General features: G+C 44.7%; 2 protein-coding genes and 1 pseudogene across 7 annotated transcripts in view; all 3 read left to right on the top strand.

The window, feature by feature from the left end:
• The window catches only part of LOC119910112 (nucleotide-binding oligomerization domain-containing protein 1-like), a 1,078,472-nt gene that overhangs the window by 801,838 nt on the left and 251,533 nt on the right, over nucleotides 1-25,101 (top strand). The gene's annotated exons all lie outside the window — the stretch shown is intronic.
• LOC119896834 lies at nucleotides 1,358-9,272 on the top strand (annotated as a pseudogene).
• Nucleotides 9,598-18,201, top strand: LOC119903463 (bifunctional epoxide hydrolase 2-like). Of its 6 annotated transcripts, none has more exons than XR_005444545.1 (18): nucleotides 9,598-9,829; nucleotides 10,986-11,064; nucleotides 11,206-11,368; nucleotides 11,464-11,654; nucleotides 11,735-11,857; nucleotides 12,277-12,348; nucleotides 12,479-12,574; nucleotides 12,687-12,765; nucleotides 13,826-13,860; nucleotides 14,243-14,269; nucleotides 14,533-14,618; nucleotides 14,698-14,809; nucleotides 16,539-16,613; nucleotides 16,703-16,745; nucleotides 16,845-16,947; nucleotides 17,031-17,100; nucleotides 17,807-17,940; nucleotides 18,035-18,103. XR_005444545.1 is itself a non-coding variant. In XM_038719699.1 (18 exons), the coding sequence occupies exons 1-18, from the start codon at nucleotides 9,726-9,728 to the stop codon at nucleotides 18,179-18,181; spliced, it is 1,686 nt and encodes a 561-aa protein (XP_038575627.1). In that variant the 5' UTR covers nucleotides 9,599-9,725; the 3' UTR covers nucleotides 18,182-18,200. The 6 variants fall into 6 exon arrangements, 5 of the variants coding, with proteins under 5 accessions (XP_038575889.1, XP_038575627.1, XP_038575795.1 ...); XM_038719699.1 differs by having other exon boundaries at nucleotides 9,599-9,829; nucleotides 17,860-17,940; nucleotides 18,035-18,200; XM_038719917.1 differs by having other exon boundaries at nucleotides 9,748-9,829; nucleotides 10,986-11,044; nucleotides 11,128-11,368; nucleotides 17,860-17,940; nucleotides 18,035-18,201.

The raw sequence follows: 25,101 nt of genomic DNA, 5'->3' as shown, positions 1-25,101 counted from the left end.
GAACCTCCAGCCGAAGGTAATGTAACAAGTTTAAAATGATTTCATCTTTAACACAAGCTGTCGTTTCGTAGTTACATTAGAAACAGCAGAAATCTGCCGCACGATGCTTCATTTCTCCAAAATCTGAACAGTTGAATGAAATGTCCGCCATGTTGTTACTATTTGGGAGTAAACAGTGGAGTTGGAGTAGAAGTTAGTTTCTCCTCAGGAGCTGTTGTTACTGTGTAGCTCCACTTTCTGATGAGTGAAGGCAGCTTTTCCTGCCTGAAGCAGCCTGTGGAGGAGGCGGAGACGAGCCGCTGCTCTCCCGCTGTCTGAGACTCTAACACCGGACAGCCGCTGGAGAACAGCTGCTAGTGTCGGTGAATGCTGTCAGGAGATTTACCTGCAGGACTCATGTGGACTCTGCAGGCACAGAGGGCCTCCCAGCTTTCTGAAAGTTCAAAAAGCTTCTTTAATGAAATTAATTAAATGAGCTGTGAGGGCTCTGAAGTCGCCTCCAACATGACAGTCTCGCTTCTGATGATGATCAACTTTTTCATTGTCACATATAGCCTAGGCTTAAATTTACACAGTGACACACATGGGAAGTTGTTCTCTGTAATTAACCCATCCTAATTAGGAGCAGTTGGTTCGGGGCCTTGCTCAGGAGCACCTGGTCCGTGCAGGACTCCCAAAAAACATTTGTCCATTGAAATGATGGGGCTCTCTGCAGTTCAGATATCATCTAGTTGCAAGTAACTGTTTCCATTTTATTAGTATCTATTTATTTACTAGTACAAATGCATGGATCACTAACTATTCCAAAAGACACTAGTAACATTTTATTTTATTCTTTATTTTATTCTTACTCATAAGAATAGAATAGTTAGTAGTAAAAAAAAAAAAAGCACCACAAGCTGAATAATCCTGACTAGTAAAATGAAATTGGTTACTAGTAACTATTCAATTAGTTACTATAGTAACTAATGAAAAAGCTATATCTGAACTGCAGATCCTCGTAGATTTAAATAGGAAAAATGTGCAATGAGTCACTGGTAACTAAACTATAGTTTGTAGTAACTAATGGAAAAGTTATAGTGAGTAATAAATAAGTATTAGTAGCTTTTAAATGGCGAATGGTAAGATTTAATGAGTAAGTGTTCAAACAGCTTGCTGTAGTCTGACTGCATCCAGCTGCCACTGATATGAAACACAAACTAGCAGCCAATCAGTGGAGGAGCAGCTGATCTTTTTCCAGGAGGAATGATGGAAAGGAGGATTTGAGTTGATGTGCAGATGAATGATTTGTGTTTCCTCTCCAGGTGAAAGTGGATGTGAGTTGAGCAGCATGAGTCAGTGTGAGGACAGAGAGGAGGGAGTCCCTCCCTCTAAAAGCACTCTGTGTGGGGAACATGACAGCCAGACCAAAGCTCAGAGGTGAGATGAGGATCTCTAACTGTCCAGGACTCAAATCACTCCACCATCATTATTCACTCTCAAAGCTCTGTGTGTGTTGTGTTGAAGCCCAGAGAAGCAGCAGGGACCAGACTCTGCTGGACCTGGACCTGGACCTGAGCCCAGCTGTGTGTCCTTCAAGAGTGACTGGTCAAAAGGGTATCTCAATGATTTTAAGCAAGGACAAGTATCTGACAGACAGTAAGTAGCAGTCAGTATTAAACAGTGTTGGCCAATCAGAGTAAATGTTCATGTCTCCCTCCTCATGTTGCTCACTGCTGATGTTTGTCCTCATTAAATCCAGTCTGACCAGTTGTCCGAATGATGATGAAGGTTAGATCCAGATTAGTATTGAATGACAGGTCCACATGTTTTCCAGTCTGTCCCTAAACAACACTGACATGCCCATAAGTCCACTGAAAGAGTTGTTGGTGGCTGTAATTGTTCCGCCTGAGCACACTGGCCCTGAAGAAATCTGTTCCTGATGGGATTTGAAAGGAAGTGATGGAGGACAGAGTCCACAGTCCTGGTTCTGTGCAGAAAGACATTGTAAAGTTCAGTTTAGGATAGTCTTTTTAGTCTAAAGCCTGAACCCGAGCCCAGCGGTGTGTCCTTCAAGAGTGACTGGTAAAAGGAGTTTGTTTTTAATTTTAAACAAAGTCATGTGTCTGATAAAAAGTAAGTTATAGTTATTAATAGCATTTAATTGTGAATGATTAGAAATATTTATATAATATATGTATTATATTTTTGTATTTTAGGGAGACTTTTACCAAACATGTGAGCTCAATTAATCTGTTGTTCTGCAGGATCCATCAGAGACCAGACTCTCCTAGATATGGACCTGATCCCAGCTGTGTCTCCTTCAAGAGTGACTGGTCAAAAGGGTATCTCAATGATTTTAAGCGAGGACGTGGATCTGACAGACAGTAAGTAGCTCTCAGTATTAAACAGTGTTGGCCAATCAGAGCTAAATGTTCACGTCTCCCTCCTCATGTTGCTCACTGCTGATGTTTGTCCTCATTAAATCTAGTCTGTCCAGTTGTCCTTATAATGTCTATGTTCTCCTAGAATGATGATGAAGGTTAGATCCAGATTAGTATTGAATGACAGGTCGACATGTTTGCCAGTCTGGTCGCAAACAGTTTGCTGAAGGCAAGCAGACCATGACCCTGTCCAGTAAACCATGACCATAGGACATGGTTTACTGGAACGATGTATTCTATTTAATCCACCCACCTACGAGGCTCACCTGCCAAACACCAATGTAGCGTCACTGATGGCAAATAGTTGTTTTAGATTCACTGAAAGTTTATAATCTAAGCAATACGGTTACATCTCGTGTGCGAAGGGATGCCACAATGTTTTGACGTCATTTTTGGGCCTACATGGAACTGTCCATGCAGGCTTTGGTCGGTTTCATTGTTTCAGCTGTGGCTCACCCCCTTGCCACTGCCTCGCTAAAGAAGCTGAGGGTAAAGGTGACTGCCAAGCATGTCTCCAGACCTGAACCCTACTGAGCATCTGTGGGGCGTCCTCAAACGGAAGGTGGAGGAGCGCAAGGTCTCTAACATCCACCAGCTCCGTGACATCGTCATGGAGGAGTGGAAGAGGACTCCAGTGGCAACCTGTGAAGCTCTGATGAACTCCATGCACGAGAGGGTTAAAGCAGTGCTGGAAAATAATGGTGGCCACAGAAAATATTGACACTTTGGGCCCATTTGGATATTTTCACTTAGGGGTGTACTCACATTTGTTGCCAGCGGTTTAGACATTAATGGCTGTGTGAAGTGTTTTTTCACTTTTGTGAGATACTGTATAAGGGTCAAAAAGAGCCGGAGGGACTAAACCAGACAAGCAGGTGAACCAACACATTAAATACAGCTGCACAGAAATGCAGACTGTTTTTTTGATTCACAGTGGGATCAGTAGTATGACCAACAGTTTAATGTCACGGGAAACATCTGATTCAATGTTGTAATCAACGCTTTAGCTCAAAGGACCTTTTAGCTTGTGTTTGTCTCTGTGTGTACAGACATATGTGAGCTATTTCTTTATGATTCCTCTACAGAGTTTACCAGGAGAGCTCAGTGGATCCCATTGGTCAGTCTGCCCAGCAGCATCAAACACACCTGGACTCCGTATTTATGGTCTGTACATGTACAACTACTGTTTATCTCTTCACAATAATCTTCATGATGCAGTTTTTAGACCAGTGGATCATCAGTCTGTCCAGCATGGATGTGATGTTTGGTTTTCATTATTTATATAATCTTTTGTTCCAGCTGCTGGAGGAGAACATAGTCAATTTTGTAAAGAATGAACTGAATAGGATCAAGAAGAATCTCTGTTCAGATTACTTAGAGAGTCATAGGAAGGATGAGGAGGTGTTAGACGGTGAGGAGGAAGAGCAGAAGATAAATAGCATAGAGTCAATAATGAAGATCACGCAGCACTTCCTGAGGAGAATGAAGGAGGAGGAGCTGGCTGAACATCTGCAGAAGAGTAAGAGGATTTATCTAAACATCTAACATGCTGGATAAATGTGACTTTTACTGATGTTTAAAAATATGGAAGGAAATATATTTAAATATGCATTCTTTAAAGGGGCAATTGTCATATTTACTTTATAAATCACAAATCGATCCTGTTTGTTGTGTGTTCCTTCAGGAAGTCATCCTTTTGTAGGTTGTCAACATAAACTCAAATCCAAGCTGAAGGAGAAGTTCCAGTGTGTGTTTGAGGGGATTGCAAAAGCAGGAAACCCAACCCTTCTGAACCAGATCTACACAGAGCTCTACATCACAGAGGGAGGGACTGCAGAGGTCAATGATGAACATGAGGTCAGACAGATTGAAACAGCATCCAGGAAACTAGACGACCAGAAACAACCATCAGACAAGAAGACATCTTTAAACCCTCACCTGGAAGAGATTGACCAATGAGAACAGTGATGACAAAGGGAGTGGCTGGCATTGGGAAAACAGTCTTGACACAGAAGTTCACTCTGGACTGGGCTGAAGACAAAGCCAACCAGGACATACAGTTCATATTTCCATTCACTTTCAGAGAGCTGAATGTGCTGAAAGAGGAAAAGTACAGCTTGGTGGAACTTGTTCATCACTTCTTTCCTGAAACCAAAGAAGCAGGAATCTGCAGGTTTGAAGAGTTCCAGGTTGTGTTCATCTTTGACGGTCTGGATGAGTGTCGACTTCCTCTGGACTTCCACAACAATGAGGTCCTGACTGATGGTACAGAGTCCACCTCAGTGGATGTGCTGCTGACAAACCTCATCAGAGGGTACCTGCTTCCCTCTGCTCGCCTCTGGATAACCACACGACCTGCAGCAGCCAATCAGATCCCTCCTGAGTGTGTTGACATGGTGACAGAGGTCAGAGGGTTCACTGACCCACAGAAGGAGGAGTACTTCAGGAAGAGATTCAGAGATAAGGAGCAGGCCGGCAGAATCATCTCCCACATCAAGACATCACAAAGCCTCCACATCATGTGCCACATCCCAGTCTTCTGCTGGATCACTGCTACAGTTCTGGAGGAGGTGTTGAAGACCAGAGAGGGAGGAGAGCTGCCCAAGACCCTGACTGAGATGTACATCCACTTCCTGGTGGTTCAGTCCAAAGTGAAGAACATCAAGTATGATGGAGGAGCTGAGACAGATCCACACTGGAGTCCAGAGAGCAGGAAGATGATTGAGTCTCTGGGAAAACTGGCTTTTGAGCAGCTGCAGAAAGGAAACCTGATCTTCTATGAATCAGACCTGACAGAGTGTGGCATCGATATCAGAGCAGCCTCAGTGTACTCAGGAGTGTTCACACAGATCTTTAAAGAGGAGAGAGGGCTGTACCAGGACAAGGTCTTCTGCTTCGTCCATCTGAGCGTTCAGGAGTTTCTGGCTGCTCTTCATGTCCATCTGACCTTCATCAACTCTGGTGTCAATCTGCTGGCAGAAGAACAATCAACCTCCCAGAAGTCTGAAACAACAAAAGATGAATCTGAAGTGACACTGTTCTACCAGAGTGCTGTGGACCAGGCCTTGCAGAGTCCAAATGGACATCTGGACTTGTTCCTTCGTTTCCTCCTTGGTCTTTCACTGCAAACCAATGAAAGTCTCTTACAAGGCCTGCTGGCAGAGAGGGGAAATGGATCACAGAACAACCAAGAAACAATCCAATACATCAAGCAGAAGATCAGGGAGAATCCACCTACTGATAGAAGCATCAATCTGTTCCACTGTTTGAAGGAAGTGAATGATCGTTCTCTTGTGGAACAGATCCAACAGTACCTCAGCGCAGGAAGTCTGTGCACAGATAAACTCTCTCCGGCTCAGTGTTCAGCGCTGGTTTTCTACTTACTGTCATCAGATAAAGATCTGGATGTGTTTGACCTGAAGAAATTCTCTGCTTCAGAGGAGGCTTTTCTGAGGCTGCTGCCAGTGGTCAAAGTCTCCAAGAAAGCTATGTAGGTACCCAGAGAGTTGAAAATATTTAATATACGGTACATGCAATAAATGCTGTCTTGAGATCTTTTTTCTTGTTGTTTCTCCAGACTGAGTGGCTGTAACCTCTCAGAGAGAAGCTGTGAAGCTCTGTGCTCAGTTCTCAGCTCTCAGTCCTCTAGTCTGAGAGAGCTGGACCTGAGTAACAACAACCTGCAGGATTCAGGAGTGAAGCTACTTTCTGCTGGATTGAAGAGTCCTCATTGTGAACTGGAAGCTCTCAGGTCAGGATCAACATGTTTAGCAGCTGGCCATATATATCTCCATTTCAATGCAATGAATTATGAAGAATTAACCGTGAAGCTCAATATATCTTGATATGATCTTTAATTCATTTTGCACTTTGTGAAAGCCCCTCTGCATTATTTTCTGCCACCATTGTTAAACCTGAAATAGCAGAAATTATGTCAACAACTGAGCCAAGAAAAAAAAAAATCCTAAAGAAAACACAAAGCTTATTGTTATTATTTCAAACAGATACTGGTGGACCAATCATAAAGAGCTTTTTCTACACCACATCAATAGAGTACTCCACGCCACATTTTTTGAATGTAAAGAAACTACAGAAAGGCAACTTGAATTCTTCAACATATGTTATTGTGCCAACATGTTAACAGAGAACTGTCTTCTTCCATAAGTTACACAAAGCCTCTAATTTTCTGCACTGAGGAATGCTTAATCCTTGACATGACGAGTACAAAAAGTTCAGGACGTCAACTTTATTCCTTCAGTAACTTTTTCAAGTGCCAAACCTTCTATTTTTTACTTTGTCATCTGTTTGAGACAGTCACATATCTTCTGACATTAGATTATCTGACATGCATCTTGTGTCTTACTAGATTGTCAGGCTGTATGATCACAGAGGAAGGCTGTGCATCTTTGGCCTTAGCTCTGAGCTCCAACCCCTCCCATCTGAGAGAGCTGGACCTGAGCTATAATAATCCTGGAGACTCAGGAGTGAAGCTGCTGTCTGCTGGACTGGAGAGCCCACACTGGAGATGGGACAATCTCAGGTAGGATGGAGGTTTGCCATCTGTCAGAACTAATGTTGAATGTAGGCTGTAGAGCATATTTCAGCTTGGGTTACACGGTTTAAAGCTGAATTCTTCGTTGTAGGCTGTACCCGGGTGGAGTCCAGTGGATGAAACCAGATCTGAAGAAGTGTAAGTGTATTTTCAATTTGATTCATGAAGTAAAAGCTGTACATTTAGAACCATATAGATCATCATTCATTTAAATGCCTGACCACTGTAATGTTTGAATTCTCAATTATATTTAGCCATTTGATAATTTCAGTTGCAAGAATGTATGCAGTAATGCGTTTTGTTCTTTCTCTCAGATGCCTGTGAGCTCACACTGGACCCAAATACTGCAAACAGATATCTCTTCCTGTTTGCCAACAACAAAGAGGTGATACCATTGAGTAAGCCGCAGTCATATCCTGATCATCCAGAGAGGTATGAGCAGTGGCCCCAGCTGCGGTGTAGAAATGGTCAGACTGGTCGCTGTTACTGGGAAGTTGAATGGGAAAAAGAGGTTCATATAGCAGTGACTTACAAAGACAATGATGACTGTTGCTTTGGACAGAACAAGCACTCCTGGAGTTTGCACTGCAGTCAAGATGGTTACTATGCTTGGCACAATAAAAGCAAAACAACCATAAATCCTCCTCCCACCTCGTCCTCCAACAAAGTGGGAGTGTATCTGGACTGGCCAGCTGGCACTCTGTCCTTCTACACAGTCTCATCTGACAAACTGATCCATCTCCACACCTTCTACACTACTTTCACTGATCTTCTCTACCCTGGGTTTGGATTCTGGGAGGGGCCAGGCTCCTCATTGTCTCTGTGTGACCTGTGATAAAGAAATGGTGCTGAACAAAGACAACTGTTGACAAACTCAACCTGTGCAGGATTGGAAGGAAGTGCAGGAAGTTGATTATTATGCCTACATTAATCTTATGTTAAATTAACATAATATGTAAGATTTTTGTGTATGTGCCGATATCATAAATAGGACAGCTGTACACATACGCTTGTTATAATACATTACTTATGATCAAAAACTAGCAAGTCAACAACTTTGCTAACACAGCTAAGCATCAACCAAGTCTGACAACACAAGAGCCATATTACTGACTAGTCCAACAGAAACAAGACCAGCTCACGTCTGTCTTGCAGACTTTTATCACAAAGCTCCCGCCAACGTCTGGCAGCTTCTTGCTTGGTGGCTGTTTTCTCTCTTTTTTGCTTCCTCCATCAACGTCCTCTTTGGTCTCCTCATCGCTACCATTAGGTAACGTTGTGTCCATAGAGGCTGCTGAGCCCGGTTATGTTGTTGCACTGTATGGATTTATCTACTAACAAAGCACAAACTGCAGTTGTCCAGGAATTATCCATTACCTTGTATAAACAAGCACCAAAAAAGGATTCACTGCATCAAGTAAAAACACAGGCTTTAGTTGACAGAAACTATCTACTACCCCTGTTTACACAAGTGGGTCATTTCTATGTACCCTTCACCTCCAGAGCTAAAGAGATTTACTTAATTGTTAAACATGAACATATCGTGGGCCTTGACTGAACATGACCACTAATTGTTTAAATGATTGTATTAAGCTCAAACTGCACTGTAGGCTTTAATAATTAAAGGGATTCATGAACATTAACTTTTTTTTAATAAAGGCTCAGTATTTTTCTAAAGCAGCTCGTGGCTGTAGTTTTTAGTCAAACAAACAAAAGGAAGTAGTGCTTTTATTGGGGACTGTTTTTTGTGGTGGTGCTCAAGGGAGTATTTGGGGGGCAGCAGGACTACATGTTTTTTCACTGACCGTGTGACAACATTCATTGTGTCCAACGAGCTGCTGTTCACTGTTTTAAATGATCATTTATTCTTATGTGTTTCTTTTGTTTTCTCTTCTGAACCGACAAATTTGAAGTAACAGAAAAAACTGTGATTTAAGTGTCTTTGAAATTAGTTTGAATCAACTACAAAATGTATTCAGCTGACAACATTTGTGTACTGTAGCATAAAAATGATCAACTTTTAATTCAGAAGTGAACTGAGCTAAATGAAAAGTTCTCCCAAAGCACATGTTCTTTGCTGAAAAGTTTGGAAATAAACAGCACCGCTCCTCTATCTATGTCTTTGTCTATGGCAACAATTATTTTTACATTCAGAAGAAAGTATTACAGTTGGGGAAAAGTTATAATTCAAATTGGTGTTAGGCAAACATTTGAGGGGACATTTTGTTTTTCATGAAGATCAGATTTTGTGTACAGACTGTTCAACAAAACATGATAAAATACAAAATATTAAATAATCCAGAGTTTGTCCTCATTGAGCCTGAAACACACAAGCAAACTACATTAATGTTGGTGATGTAATTTCCTTGATAAATATTTTCCATATGTGCATCAAGATGTCCTGCGGTGGACTGGCGACCTGTCCAGGGTGTACTCCGCCTTTCGCCCAATGTCAGCTGGAATAGGCTCCAGCCCCTCCACGACCCTGTACGCAGGATAAGCAGTTGGCGATGGATGGATGGCATCATGACGTTTGCATATTGGCACAGAGAAGTTTCACTTTGTCCCTTCTCCCAGTCAAGCCTGAACTTGCAGGATAAGTGGGCGGAGCTTCTGTTAGTCCGTGCAAAGGGCAAAGTTTCCCCTGTTGCGTGAGCAGAGCCTTCCTGCAGCAGCAGCAGAGAAAACACATTCCTGCTGGACGACAGAGACAGAAACATTAAAGCTCCTTTCACTCAGGCTCAGAGGAGATGGCTGAGAGGAAAGCCGTCTTGTTCAACTTCTGGGGAGTTGCTGTCTCTTCCAGCCCTCGTGATGTTTTCCGCAGGTTGGAGGAGTTGCATCACCTGCCTGGGTAAGACAACATCTCTGCACTGTAAAAAATTACGCAATCTGACTCGTGTTTTAGGGAAACTGCGGTGCATCCTGCGTTAAAATCTCTAAAACCTGTTAAATAATCTGTCCAAGCAGGAAAGAAATGTGCCTGGAGTGTGTCGGTGTGGCAGAGGTTTGATGAATCTTATTAAAAGAAGAACACTGCTGTTACTCTGTAACACATTGTGCAACTGCAAACAAGATCAGACAGCAGGTTCTACATGGCCAAAAGTAAATGGACAGCTGAACCCCCATGATTAATAGGTCACTGCCAAAGATGAATCAGTCACATTGTTTTTGTGTTACAGGGATCACAGTTCACTTATTTTAAGCTCTGCCTTCTGTCTTAAATGGTTAAATATGTAGCACCATTCACATCTACCAAACTAGTAACAGTCACCAGCTTCCTTCTGGACTTTAACAGTTCAGTCCTCAGTAAAGCTGTAAAACTTACTGATGGCTCATAAAAAATGTGGGAGTAAATTTCTTTTTGGCAGCTTCCATCCATTTTAATTTGAGATGTACATCTGCAACAGTACTGTAGAATCTGGTTTACACAGATGGCTGCAAAGTTGTTAATAATTGTTAATCTGCTCCATAAATTTAATGTTCTATCCTTTAATCAAGCAAACCGTTTCTTTCTGGAGCTGCTTTGTGCACGGGGGCGCTGCCATGTAGAAACAGGAAAGGGACACAGAGTTGAAGGAGCACTATTGACCCGGACGTCCACATGTGGAAGACACTGAAACCCCAAATGAAAGCTGCTTTAGATAAAAGTGTCTGCGAATGAAGATGAGAGTAAGTAAAATACTCACTGTCCATTTACTTTTGGCCATATACTGTATCAGCTGTGCCACCCAATCAGGTGCAGGCTCAGCCTTCACTATATTTGCAGACTGAACTAGATGCAGATTATAAGTGTGCAGCGCTGGTGAAGACACAGTGTGTGTGAGCTGAGTCTCCTGTGGTTTCATTACTCCACACAAACAGCACTCGAACTCTGATCTGTGGCATCTGTCACATGTTTAACCTCCTTTAAAGCCACCAGACAGACTCGTGTTAATGTTACTGACTCATTCACGTGGACTCGCTTCTTTTCACGTCTTTCATCTTGTTTGTCTCTCTGTGGTTCTCAGTGGTTTTCTGTCCGCCGTGGCGTCCCGAAGGGACAGCGCCATGAGCCGGGCGGAGAGAGGTGAGGTGACCCTGTCTCAGGTGGGTGAGGTCAAAATCATCTCTTGATTTATTTGATGTCTTCTGTCCTCGCTGTTACTGAAGGTGACTGAACATGGAGGTGAAGAAGAGTCCTTGGATGGGCCCTTTACTGCCTCCTCCATCCTCTGTGTGTGTGTGTAGATGATCGCAGCCTTTGAGGCGGAGTGTGTGAAGGAGGCCCAGGTCAGGGGTGTGACTCTGCCGTCCGATTGGTCAGTCAGAGGCCTGCTGGAGGAGCTCAGGGAGGCGATGATGGACGTCCAACCAGCCGTGCTGAAGGCAGCCGCCGGTCTGCGTCACCGTGGTAACTATGCATCAACACATCTGCACGGGAAACACACACAGCTGTGGCGCCCGATGACATCACCAAAGGCCGATTCTACGCCTCCATCCCATCAGGGTTACTGACGGCCGTGCTGGCCAATCACTGGCTAGATGACAGCGCGGCTGGAGACGGTCCAGCCCGCCTTCTGTCTCTGCTGGGCGGCCATTTTGACCAGGTCCTCCAGTCCTGCCGCTCGGGTCACAGGGTCCCCGAGTCCTCCGCGTTCAGCTCTGCTCTGCGGCACCTGGGAGTGACATCGCAGCAGGTCGAGGACACGCCCACACACACACACGAGTGTAAATCCTGGTCCGGGACAGCGCGCTCAGCCTGTCGGTCTGATTTCAGGCTCTGTGGTTGGACGCAGATGAGGAAGGTGTGAAGGCAGCAGAGGGAGCGGGGATGAAGGCCGTCTTGGTGGAAAATCTGGCCGACGCTCTGGACAAACTGGCCGACTTCACTGGAGTTCAGGTGTGACCCGGAACTATTTGATCTTATACTGTCAGAGAAACAAAAAGCTAAAGAAAACGTGATCTAGGAGCTTTTTCACTCTGTAACTTCTCCATCTTGTTGTTTGCATTTCATTTTGCTAACCTGAATCTTGACAGCCTCGCAGCATCACAGCTTTCCCACATTCATTCATTTAGCTGTTGTTCTACTCCACGTTTCTCGGGAACCGCTGCCCCCCATCATGACAGAATTTGCGTCTTTAAGGTAAAGAAAAGAGAAATGAGGCTTTAGTGCATAGAAGCTGGAACCGGCGGGTGATGCAGGAGCAGCAGCTGGTGCCAGAGGAAAGGTCATGTTGCTGCCTGAATCAGTCAGTTTGACCTCAGACAGCTGCTGCGCTAACATCAGCACGCTAACATCCACACTTCCATGTGTTTCAGGCTGCTGGAGCAGAGAGTCCTCCGCCCTCCTGCAGCCCAGATGAAGTGTCTCATGGTTACGTCACCATCAGGGTAAAGATCTGGATCGGGGTCAACACAGAATTCTCCTCCTGCTGTCTGTTTAGGAAATGATGGAAGTAAGACGCAGCTGAAACGTTGCTTTCTCGTGACATTAATGATAATTCCTCTGTGTGTGCGTCAGCCTGGTGTGAGGACTCATTATGTTGAAATGGGCTCAGGTCCACCAGTTCTGCTGTGTCACGGCTTCCCTGAGAGCTGGTACTCCTGGAGGTACCAGGTAACGTGTTCAGACTGGATTTCACCTGAAAGTTTGGATGTTGTACACGTTTATATATTGAAACTAAAAGCAAACACTCGTGTGCCTGAACATCCTCTCCTCTCTCTGGTAGATCCCGGCCGTGGCAGCAGCAGGGTTCAGGGTGTTGGCTCTGGACATGAAGGGGTACGGAGAGTCCACAGCGCCCCCAGGTGTGTGTGGGTCAAAGGTCAACACTAAATCGCTCTTTTTAACGTGGAACCAAAAAATCCTGCTCCTCTGAATGGAAACAAGTTTAAATTACAAATAATCAAAAGATAAAGTAAAAATGTTTCCATGAGAGTTAAACAGATACACGTATAATAGACAAAATGTAGTCAAATAAATGCAGAATCAAAAGATCAGCAGAACAGGTGCAGATCATACAACAGGAAATAAAAATATAAACGTCCGAGGACGGTTAAATATCTCACAATAGAAACTAAACTTTATATATTTACTAAAATATGGCGACGACGGGCTGAAATATCTGGAGAAAAAGTCAAATATTAATCCAAGAACATGGAAATCTAGAGTTAAATTGTTGCGTGTAGGTTTGTCCAAATATTCCAAATAAGAGTTGATAATCATAAGAATCAGAACCCTGAACATGACTTTAAAAACAGTGACATGAGAAAACACGAGCACTTCAGCTTCATCATCGAGGAAATCTTTTTGTATTGAACCCAAATAATCATGTCAAAATGAAAAAGGGCTGTTCTGCACTTTTTCTGCTCCTTTCTGCTACTAAAACAATCTAAAAGCTGCTGCGTCTAATGTGTCTAAGTTAGAGGTTAAGAGGGTAAAAGGGCCTCGCTCACAGTCACAGAAGAAGAAACCTGAGAAGGAAAGGCTTTCTGAGCGAGAAGATGAGGATACAGCCATTATTCATATAGCCAGACAAACAGTATCAACACCTCCCAGATGATCAGAGGGACGTGATGCATTGCTGTAGACTAAATCCCCAACAGGAGAGAAAGGAGTTAAAACCAGCTCCACCTTCAACATCTCCAGCAGTAAAAGAGCTAAAGTTCATGTTGCTGATAAAACTTACATGCTTTTACTAAAGGAAGCTTTGAATGCAGGACTTTTACCTGCAGTGGAGTATTTTCTCCGTCTGGCGTCAGGACTTTTCCATTTTGACCTTTTACTGTGTATAAAAAGCATTTTACAACCAGCAGATTCTGAAGGTTCATGTTCTTACCTGGTTACCTGTCGTTTCTCCGCCGACAGACACAGAGGAATATTCTCAGGAGCAGCTCTGCCAGGTACAAACTCACCAACACACGCTCATCTTCATGGTTTCACTGAACAAAAGGAGAGAAACATTTACTGAAACACACATTAAGTGTTGAGGATGACTGCGCTGCTCCACGTGACCTCAGGGTTTTACATGTTTTTACATCATCGGAAAGTAAACAAAGCGTTTCCCAAAGCAAAGCCTAGTTTTTTAGCTTCATGAAGGCATTTTTTATTGTTCTTGGTCGACTTGTTTAAGCCTTTAATGGTTTAGTGTGACATCATGTTGACAGAATGGTTGTATTTAACCAGATTTAACCATCTCTCCCTCTGTTTGTTATCGTGTCACCGCCACACAAACAGTAATGCAGCTTACACAGAATAATATTAAAGGTTTTCTCTCTCTTCAAGGATTTAATCACATTTCTGGACAAAATGGTGAGTAATAACATATCACACGCACTCTTACCTCAGCGGCACAAATTTCTATTAACTGAAATGATGAAAAGAGTTGATGGAAGTTTGTTTAGTCCAGAAACAGTGACATTAATTTACAGTAACGTCTGAAAGTTTCTCTTCACTTTAGTTCAAAATAAACCTGCAGAGACTTTAAACTTGCTGCAGATATTCAGGCGATTATCTCAGTTTGTCGTCCGCGTCGTGTTCTGATGGAGAACCCAGATCTATAATATCTTCTCCAGGCGATACCTCAGGTCACCCTGGTGGGTCACGACTGGGGCGGCGTTCTGGTGTGGACCATGGCTCAGTATCATCCTGAGAGAGTCAGGTGAGCACACGCACAGGTTCAGGTGCGCCTCCCAGATGCTCGATGCTGTAGTAAAACCTGTTTGTTGTTGTGTGTGAAGCGCTGCGGCGTCTCTGAACACTCCTCTGTTCCCCGCCGATCCTTCTGTAACTCCTGCAGAGAGACTGAAGGCTGAACCCAGATTTGACTACCAGCTCTACTTCCAGAAACCTGTAAGTCTGTCTGCAGCATGCTAACACGCTGACACAGGCGGGACTTCAGATCAGTTCAGATCTTTGTTTGGTGAACACAACGATGGCTTTATATTTATACGACAGACGACACACGGCACGTTATATCGTGAGCCGACAGGCTGAGCTCTTTATTCCATTATGATGAGATCTTCGTCTGCTGTCCCTTTCTGTCAGAGACCAGCTGCTTCACAGTTATCTGACAGCTAGAAGAGAAAAGGAAGGGTTAAAAACAAACATATAAATGTATGACTGCACATGTGCAAACAGGCAACTGTCTGTCAGCTAGTGTTTCATATTTAGAAGGTGATGATGTGTCAGCGTTGTGTTCTGCTGGCTGAGTCTCCAGCTGTGCTGGTTTTCCAGCAGATACACAACATAATGCAACACAAGACGAGTTATTACAGAAAATCAATGAGGAACAAAACAAACAAATCTGAGCACATTAGCAGTAAAAGGAAAAAAGCTGCCACAATAAAATAAGCAGCACGAAATCTAAACATCCTGCAGAAATGAAGCAGCACATTTGTTTTAAAAAAGAATATTTTCATTCTTTCTTTCTTTCTATACATTAAACAACGAGCCCAGACTTCAGAAAACCTCCCTTGGTAATAGTTAGTTTTACTTCCGTCTCCAACAGGCTTTGTCTGACTCTTCAGTGGCGGAGAACAACTGAAGCTCTTTGAAACAGAAAAAACGCCTCAAATAACAAACCAGACTCAGGAAAAACTCCTCAACCATTTGGCCTAGATGCAGAATTCTGGTCTCCTTTGAAAGGTCCATTAAAGACTAAATGGAGATGCAATCAAGGAAAATATGATGTTTTCATCCTCACCTGGAATAAAATCTATATTTTAATAGCAAAATCACCATCAAACCATCATCCAGCTCATTAGAATTCAACAGAACATCTTCTAACACAGCAAGAATACAGCTGTAACTGTAAATGTGATGAAAAGAAACTAATACACAACAGTTATTCCACACTTTTCCTAAAATATAGCAGCGAATGTCCATGTTTTGGCCTTATTTACTGTTTATATGTTCACTTGTATTGGGAGTTTTCTTCAAAACACTATTTCTGGGTTCCAAATAACAAAGCTTCCACAAGATTGAAATATTGATAAAAACAGTGAATATTCATCAACATTCCTGCGACCGAATGAATTCCCGCTTTAAAGGCCCAGAACGTGAGAAGAGAGGAGATTCTGGCTCCGGTTTATTTAACCACTCTCCAAAACGACTGCTTATTTCCAGAAAGGAGAAACAAAACAACAGTCCCACATTAAAGGAAGAGAAGCACCTGCTTCCTTTCTCAGAAGCTTCACTTAAGTAAAAGTGAGACTGCTGTCCAGCCAGATTCACAGCTTTTTATGAGAGTGAAGAATTTCAGTAACATTATGTGTATGTCCTGGTGTGGTTAGCCTAGCTTAGCATAAAGACTGGAAGCGGGGGGAAACTGTTAGCCTGGCTCTGTCCAAAGTTCAGAAGACAGCTTTAAAGTTCACTGACAGACACTTTAGATCTAGTTTAGTTCATCTGGACACAACCAGAAATGTGAAAAGGATCATTTAAATAAACCAAAGTATTTGTGTTTTTCTAGACGGCAGCTAAAGAAGACGAGCCAGAGATTTGACTGTGGGACTCGCATGACGATAGAGCTCTGGATCTGTCCACCTAAACGCAAAGTGTCCACCTGTGTGTGTTGCAGGGCGCGGCGGAGGCCGAGCTGGAGAAAGACTTGGAGAGGACCTTTAAGATTTTCTTTTTCAGCAGCGGTGAAGCGGTGAGTAGACACACACGCACGAGTCCAGTCCGCACAGGCAGAAAAATCCCCTTCGTGTCACATAAGAAATGTTGTGTTTCCGTCTTCAGGCGAAGCGTCCTGCCGTCAGCACCGCAGGAGTCTGCGCTCGAGGTGAGCCTCCACCCTGAAGTCTGAGCCGGGACTTCCTCCCGAATGATATTTGAAGAGCTCATTAAAAAGCCCGGCAGATACTGACACGTCCCGTTACAGGTGGTCTGTTTGTGGGTCTGCCGGAGCAGATTCCCCGGAGCTCCGTGCTGACGGAGGCCGACCTGCAGTACTACGTCAGCCAGTACAGAGAGCGAGGCTTCAGGTGGCTCAAAACAGGACACGGTATCTGTTCACAGGCCGCTAACATTTTCATACAGAGTCGATGTCTTGTGTTTGGTTTCACAGGAGACCGTTGAACTGGTATCGTAACGGGGAGGCGAACTGGAGGTGGATGTGTTCTCGTCCCACTGCAAAGGTTCGTTACAGAGCGCATTATGAGACGCCAGCATCTCAAACAAACATTTAAGAAAACAAAACCAGGCTCTAAAACTGGGTTTCTACACATCCTGGAGTTCTGCAAAGCATTTTCAGCTCATTTAAACTTCTCGGAAACCGACATATCGTATCGTCCTGCTGGAAAAGGTTTAATGTCAGAATATAGGTGAACATCAAAGTCACCATCAGGCTGCTGGATTATCTGTCACAGTGTTTGTGTTCCTGCAGCAGCTGGACGAAGATCAGCTGAAGAGAAATTTACATTTGCCCCTAAAAAGTGCCGACCCTATTTCTGATGTTGCTGTATAAGTCAGGTTTCTGCAGGCTTAGTAGCGTCTGACTTCCTGTCTGTGGCCCTCAGCTCCGAGCCCGTCGCTTCCTACTGAAGACGGAAATCTTTAAAAACATCTCAGATATTTAGTTGCGGTTTTGTTTCCTAAAGCAGCTGCTCACTGTGGTTTTTATCCAACAGACAGGAAGCAGTGCATTTGTTAGGGACTATTTTCAGCGGCGGATGAATCCACAGGTGGCGGGTTTGGGGCAGCAGGACGGTGTGTGTGGGACTGAGTCAGAATAAAGTACAGAGTGTGTTCATGGTGATGAAGGAACATGTGACCCAGTGCAGCAGAGAGGCTCACTGATGCTTTGACTTCAAGTTCAAAGACTGATTTTTATTTCCACTTTAGAGGACTGAGATGCACAAAGAAAGTCTGTCTGTCACTGTGTGTGTGTGTCTCAGCTGCTGATGCCTGCTCTGATGGTGACGGCAGGTAAAGACCAGGTTCTGCTGCCGGCCTTCTCCAAAGGGATGGAGGACTTGGTGAGAAAAACAGCAGCGTCCTTCCTGAAGACAGACAGAGTGATTATAGATTATTGGAAATGAATCTGACCCGGTCTCTGTTGGTGGACTGCAGATCCCGAACCTGAGCAGAGGACACATCGAGGAGTGTGGACACTGGACTCAGATGGAAAGGCCAGCGGAGACAAACAGCATCCTGATATCATGGCTTAGAGAGACGCACAAGAAGGCTGGAGGCGTTAAAGTGGCCCCCAAACTGTGAGGGGGGGGGGAGGAAGGGAGAGAGAGAGAGAGAGGAGAGAGAGAGAGAGAGAGAGAGAGAGAGGGGGGGGGGGGGGGGGAGGAAGGAAGGGAGGGAGGGAGGAAGGAAGGAAGGAAGGGAGGGAGGAAGGGAGGGAGGGAGGGAGGGAGAGAGAGGGGGAGGGAGGAAGGGAGGAAGAGAGGAGGGAACAGAGGAAGGGAGGGAGGAAGAGAGGGAGGAACAGAGGAGGGAGGGAGGAAGAGAGGGAGGAAGGGAGGAGGAACAGAGGGAGGGAGGAGGAAGAGAGGGAGGAAGAGAGGAGGGAACAGAGGGAGGGAGGAAGAGAGGGAGGGAGGGAGGGAGGAAGAGAGGGAGAAAGGAGGAAGGAAGGGAGGGAGAGAGGGAGGAAGGAAGAGAGGGAGGAAGGAAGAGAGAGGAAGAGAGGGAGGGAGGGAGGAAGGAAGGAAGAGAGGAGGAACAGAGGGAGGAAGGGAGGGAGGAGGGAACAAAGGGAGGGAGGGAGGAGGAGGGAAGGAGGGAGGGAGGAAGAGAGGAGGAGGGAACAGAGGGAGGGAGGGAGGGAGGAAGGAGGAGGAACAGAGGAGGGAACAGAGGGAGGAAGGAAGGAAGAGAGGAGGGAACAGAGGGAGGAAGGAAGGAAGAGAGGAGGGAACAGAGGGAGGAAGGAAGGAAGAGAGGGAGGAAGGAAGGAAGAGAGGAGGGAACAGAGGGAGGAAGGAAGGAAGAGAGGAGGGAACAGAGGGAGGGAGGAAGAGAGGAGGGAACAGAGGGAGGAAGGGAGGAAGGAAGGAAGAGAGGAGGGAACGGAGGGAGGGAGGAAGGGAGGAGGGAACAGAGGGAGGGAGGGAGGGAGGGAGGAAGGAAGGAAGAGAGGAGGGAACAGAGGGAGGAAGGAAGGGAGAGAGGAGGGAACAGAGGGAGGAAGGGAGGAAGGAAGGAAGAGAGGAGGGAACGGAGGGAGGAAGGGAGGAAGGGAGGAAGGAAGGAAGAGAGGAGGGAACGGAGGGAGGAAGGGAGGAAGGAAGGAAGAGAGGAGGGAACGGAGGGAGGAAGGGAGGAGGGAACAGAGGGAGGGAGGAAGGGAGGAGGGAACAGAGGGAGGGAGGAAGGAAGGAAGAGAGGAGGGAACAGAGGGAGGAAGGGAGAAAGGAAGGAAGAGAGGAGGGAACAGAGGGAGGAAGGGAGGGAGGAAGAGAGGAGGGAACAGAGGGAGGAAGGGAGGGAGGAGGGAACAGAGGGAGGGAGAGAGAGGAAGGAAGGAAGAGAGGAGGGAGGGAGGAGGGAACAGAGGGAGGAAGGGAGGGAGGAGGGAACAGAGGGAGGAAGGGAGGGAGGAACAGAGGGAGGAAGGGAGGAAGGAACAGAGCGAGGAAGGAAGGAAGGAAGTGAGCGAGGAAGGAATGAAGGAAGGGAGCGAGGAAGGGAGGAAGGAAGAGAGGAAGGAAGAGAGGGAGAAAGGAAGGAAGGGAGGGAGGAAGGGAGAGAGAGAGGAAGGAAGGGAGGGAGGAAGGGAGAGAGAGAGGAAGGAAGGGAGGGAGGAAGGGAGAGAGAGAGGAAGGAAGGAAGGGAGGGAGGAAGGGAGAGAGAGAGGGAGGAAGGAAGGGAGGGAGGAAGGAAGGGAGAGAGAGAGGGAGGAAGGAAGGGAGAGAGAGAGGAAGGAAGGGAGGGAGGAAGGGAGGAAGGAAGAGAGGAGGGAACAGAGGAGGAAGGGAGGAAGGGAGGAAGGAATAGAGGAGGGAAGGGAGGAAGAGGAGGGAAGGAAGGAATAGAGGAGGGAAGGGAGGAGGAAGAAGACAGCAGGAAGGAATAGAGGAAGGAAGGAAGGCAGCGAGGGAGGGAGGGAGGAAGGAAGGAAGGAAGGAAGGAAGGAAGGCAGCGAGGGAGGAAGGAAGGAAGGAAGGAAGGCAGCGAGGGAGGAAGGAAGGAAGGAAGGCAGCGAGGGAGGATAAAGAGGATCAAAGTCAGAATAAATGATGAACGAGCGTTTGTGTCTGATTGGAGCCAAATAAAAAGTTCACTTCATCTTTGTGTCAAATCGATTATTATATTAGTCGATTAAAAGAAAAAGACTCGACAGCAACTTTGAAAATCAAACATTTATTTATCAGAAAAAGTTTTTCTCTGTTTCAAATCATTTCCATCTGAATATTTCACCTTTAGTTTTTCTACACTATAAAAAATGATGCAGTAATAAATAGTAACTTCATCAATTCTCTGAACGGCACTTTAGTGACTGTTTGACTCGGACATACCAAAATAAAAGCCTAGAAATTCAACTTACAATTTATCATTCAGCTTTATTTCACAAAATGAAATTCTATTTGTTAGAAATCCTTAATATCTTTGTTAAATTTGACTCAGAATATCTGAGAATGGATTAATTCTACTGATTAGTTTGAAGAACTACAATAATAAGATTATTATTTCAACTTTAACAACAAAGTGAAAAGCTGTAAGAAAGAAAGAGTCAGTGTCTCAGATCAAACAGCTCAGAGTGTTAGAAGGCTGCTCAGAAGCTCTGAGGTTGTGGGTTCGATCCTTATGAGGCTCAGTGACTTTTGAAGTCCAACAGCCAAAGTGAGAAGATAAAAGCGCCCGGAGAAAAGGTTCAGCTGTGAAGGGGACTCGGTGGCGGCGTGGGGTTCGATGGCGACCGCGAGGCGCCGCAGCGGTGGTTCGAATCCCGCGTGCGGCCGGGTACCCGGAGCCGGTCCCGCGGCGTCGGGTTCGGGAGGGGGCCGTGTCCCCTCCCGGTGTTCTGGAGAGGTAGAAGCTGGGGGTTATGGAGCGGGAAACAGGAAGTGGCTGAAGTTTTCCTAAAGGTGGAAGATGACGACAGCACAAGGTCTTTATTGGTCCAGAACAGGTGCTGCTGGGACTCGTGGTGTCAGCTGTCCTCCAGGTGCAACAGCTGGAAGCGAGTCTTCAGGGCGTGTCCCCAACAGCCTGGAAGAGACAGAAGAAGAAATGAGTCCACAGGTTTGTGACAAGTGAACAGTTTGAAAATCCATCAGTGAGTGAAGCTGCAGACAAGAAACAATAATCAGAGTGTTTCCATGGAGATGATGATGTGAAGCAGCGGTGGAAGAAGGACTCTGAACATTTCCCTAAGCAAAAGCAGCAGTGGCACAGTGTAAAAGTACTGTGTTCGAGTCCCAGTAACAGTATAAAGCATCCTTTATATAGCGCTGGCTATCTGAAGCTAACATGATCCATCAACATGTGATAGTTACTGTGTGTTTGTGTTAATAATGTGCAGAGTGAGTAAAAAGTGCAGCATTTGGCCTGAAATGTAGTGGAGTCCAGGTCTAATGAGGTCCAGGTCAGATGTAATGTCAGTAATATCAGTGTGAGCAGTGGATCAGTAGAATCTGAAGCTGATACAGTAGCAAGTGTATTTAGTGTTAGTTCATTTAGTGTGAGCATGTGAAGAAGAAGAAGAAGAAGAAGAAGAATGTGCTGACCTGGTCTGAGGGAAAGGCTGCTGCGGGACTGTAGAAGGAAATCTGTAGAGTGAGGACATGAAATATATTCAGATGGGACATGACGAGGTTTCAGCCAAACTATCATGAGGAGCACCAAGTAGAAAGTGAGTGTGTGTCACCATGAGAAGGTGGAAATGAAGCGTCAGGCCGTTCATCAGTTTCAGCTGCTGGAAGAAAGAGAAGAAAACAACATGAGTCATCTTCTCGTTCTGCTGGATTTAGTTTTGTTATCCGTCTGTCGTGGTGTTGGACTCCAGGTGAAGGTGATGCTCCCTCTCTGCTGCTCTCACTGAAGGGCCCAGGACACTTGTTCTCCCTCTCCTTACTGATGGAGCTGCACAGACAGAAAAGACCCTCCGTCACAAAGGAAGGAATCGATCCCGAGTCCAACATGCCCTCATTCAAATCGACCACCCGGGGGCGCTATAAATGCAAACCAGTTGCAGGTGATAAAATACAAATTGTTTGTCCAATCAACACAAAACTTGTAAGATATTTCTACATAAGCACCTCACACATACACTTTGATGATACACAGGGCAACTTTTTGAGCAATGTTGTTGGGCAATGTTTTGAACGGATAGCGGCGTGCGGGGAGGGTGGCGTAGTGGCGGGAGAAGGGGATTACAGTAGTGATCTGTACTCATTACCATTGACAGCACCATTGCTCTAAAAGTTGCTCCGTGTATCATCAGCTTTACTCTCGTTAAAATTGACCACTAGGAGGCGCTATAAATGCATAATAATTGCATGTAGAATGAAACAAATCAAGCTATAGATCAGAAAATTCTGCACAATGTGTTTTGTAACAATAGTGAACCATGTGTGAGAAAGCAGTTATATTACAATGTTTACTTGTTATGTGGAAGCTCCAGCAGCAGAAGTCACTTTTCTATCAGAGAGAAGGAAAACTGCTGCTGAGTCACTGAGTCTGAGGGTGTGTTAAATATTTGAAAGTAGTACTGGACTGAAGTACACAAGGTATTTGTTCTGAACTTGAGTATTTTCTTTTCATGCCATTTTCTACTTCACCACATCTCAGAGGAAAATATTGTACTTTTTACTTCATCCGACAGCTTCAGTTACTAGTTACTTTAAAAAATACATCAAATGTATGAAGAGTTTAAAAATAGGATGTTTTGATATAAATTAAATTACTTAACAGTTTATACAAGCGCAGCAAGTAGAACTACGTCAGTTTGGCTGTTTGACAGTAAATTTAATTGCCTCCTGTTTTGGTATTAGTAAATGTTAATGTTAATTAATGGAGAAAATAATCAGCCGATTAAAATAAAAATCCTCATTAACTGCAGTCTGATACAAAATAGTTCAACCTCAACCAGCTACATTAATGCACGAGGAATAATAATCTAATGATATAGTATAATAGTACAACAGTCATATGGGACAGTTTTCTTTCTGCTTTGAGTAGCTACTTTTATTTTTAATTGGCTGCTTCTACATTTTCCAGCTTACAGCCTACTTACATACCTTTATTTAACTTTTCACTGCAGTATTTTTACAGTGTGTACTTTTATTTCTGTCTTAAAGGATCTGAACAGGCCTGTGTTACTTTGCTCACCACTGGCTAAAAAAGCAAAAAGCTTCTGGTCGCAAAGAGGTTGGAGAGTTTTTGACTGCATCAATAATAATTTAGCATTTCAGCAATTTGTCTGTCCTCCCCAACATCAGCTGCTCTCACTGTCTTTGATCCCAGGCAGGTGATTTCATCCAGGAATGGTCAAATCAGCTTCCATCAGCAGAGTTCTCCTGAGTAACTGTGAGCAGCAGCTACAGCTGATCAGTTAGCATGTTAGCTTTACCTTCCAGCCGTCCAGCTGTCACTCATCACCTACCGGAGCTTTCAACCATCCACATTTCTTCACTGATGAAGTTTCAGTCACATCCTGTTTTTATTCCCACTTTGTTTTTGCCCTCGTGGCGCCTGGAAACGTCCACAGGAAGAAAACAGGTGTTTGCTCAGGTGAATCAACAAACAGGCTACTGCAGACAATAGGTGCGTTCGAGATGACGGCGGCATAACGAGCTGCAGGTGACCGCAGGGGCGGGTATAAAAGCCGTAAAGTCGGACACATTGTACCTGCGTGAGCTCACTGTGAGCTGAGATCAAGGACTGATCTCGCGGCAATTGCAAAGAAAAATGCCGCGAGACCAGCCAAACGTCTGGTTCCAACTTTGTGCAGCCTCAGAAAAGCAACTGCGGCCACCACGTCATGTGACATGGTGACGTATATTTTTCTAAAGCTGGATGTAAAATCTGACAGTTCAACCTTTAGACAGGCTGCATGAGGACATTTAGATTAAAATGTAAAGGTGCCAGGGGAATGTCGTTAAATACGGTTCATAGATTATTTATTTATAATGCTTCTGTGTTTATCTTTAGTTAGATTATAGTTTTAGTTCAGTCCCTAGTTTAGATTGTGTCCCTGATTCACATGTTCACATGTTAAGGATCAAAATATCTGAACAGTGAAACAATCATGATCAACATTAGACGATGAAACAACATATTTTTATATGTGACTTGCAAGGCCGTTGTGCTGAAAGGTGGTGGAGACATAAGGGCTCAGATTAGAGGAGTCTTAGCTCAGCAGACGTGATGATGCACAATCAGAAGCTTGTTTTGCATTTTTTTTCTTCTATATTTAAAGTGCTTTGCATCTTATTGTGCAAATAAACCTTTTAAAAGCATTTTCATTTGTTATTTAACATTTCTTGTTGCTATTTTTCAGAACATTGTTAACAAATGCTTTGAAAAAGTGATGATGACTGCAGCCAGCAGACGGCGCTCTGCCTCTGCAGCTTTGTGTTTGCAGAGACAGAACCCAGAGGGAGAGGAGGGCAGCACAGACTGCAGATAGTATCTACATTCAGTTTAAACAAGGATGAATTCATGGGAGATTTTAGATTAAAGATGAGCAGTGTGGGCCCGCACAGAATTCTGGGTCATTTTCAACTCCACACAAAAGAGCAGCTAGCTGGTGAAATGACAGCAACCGGGAAATTAACTCGATATGAACGAACACAGAAGTGGGTTTCAGAAGCGAAAACTGAAAGAAGCAGCCGAGAAAGAAAAGATTCATATAACAAATATTAATTTTCCTTAAAAAGACAGACGGGATGGCAGCAACACGAGCTGTTAGCAACAAGAGCCGAAGGGGGCAGCTGCTGCCATAGCAACAGCATCGCACCATCCACCTCAGTGATGATGAGGAGGAGTAACGTTACTTTCTAACTTCTACAGCCTGAAACACTGTGCACGCCAACAGATGTTTCTGAGCAAGCAGATGCCGTATTTACAAAAGTGACATGACCTGGACATTTCCCACGCAGCTCCTGTCCTTCCCAGGTGTTTCAGAGACCGCCTCTGAAAAGCTTTGGGGTAGTCTGCACTGTTCTTCTGCTTTTATTAAC

Source organism: Micropterus salmoides, unplaced genomic scaffold (assembly GCF_014851395.1).
Source record: "Micropterus salmoides isolate LMB-PRFRI ecotype aquatic unplaced genomic scaffold, ASM1485139v1 Ms_hic_scaffold_1, whole genome shotgun sequence".
Lineage (NCBI taxonomy): Eukaryota > Metazoa > Chordata > Actinopteri > Centrarchiformes > Centrarchidae > Micropterus > Micropterus salmoides.
The sequence above is the reverse complement of the archived record's forward strand: the minus strand, read 5'-3'. Positions and strand labels throughout refer to the sequence as shown.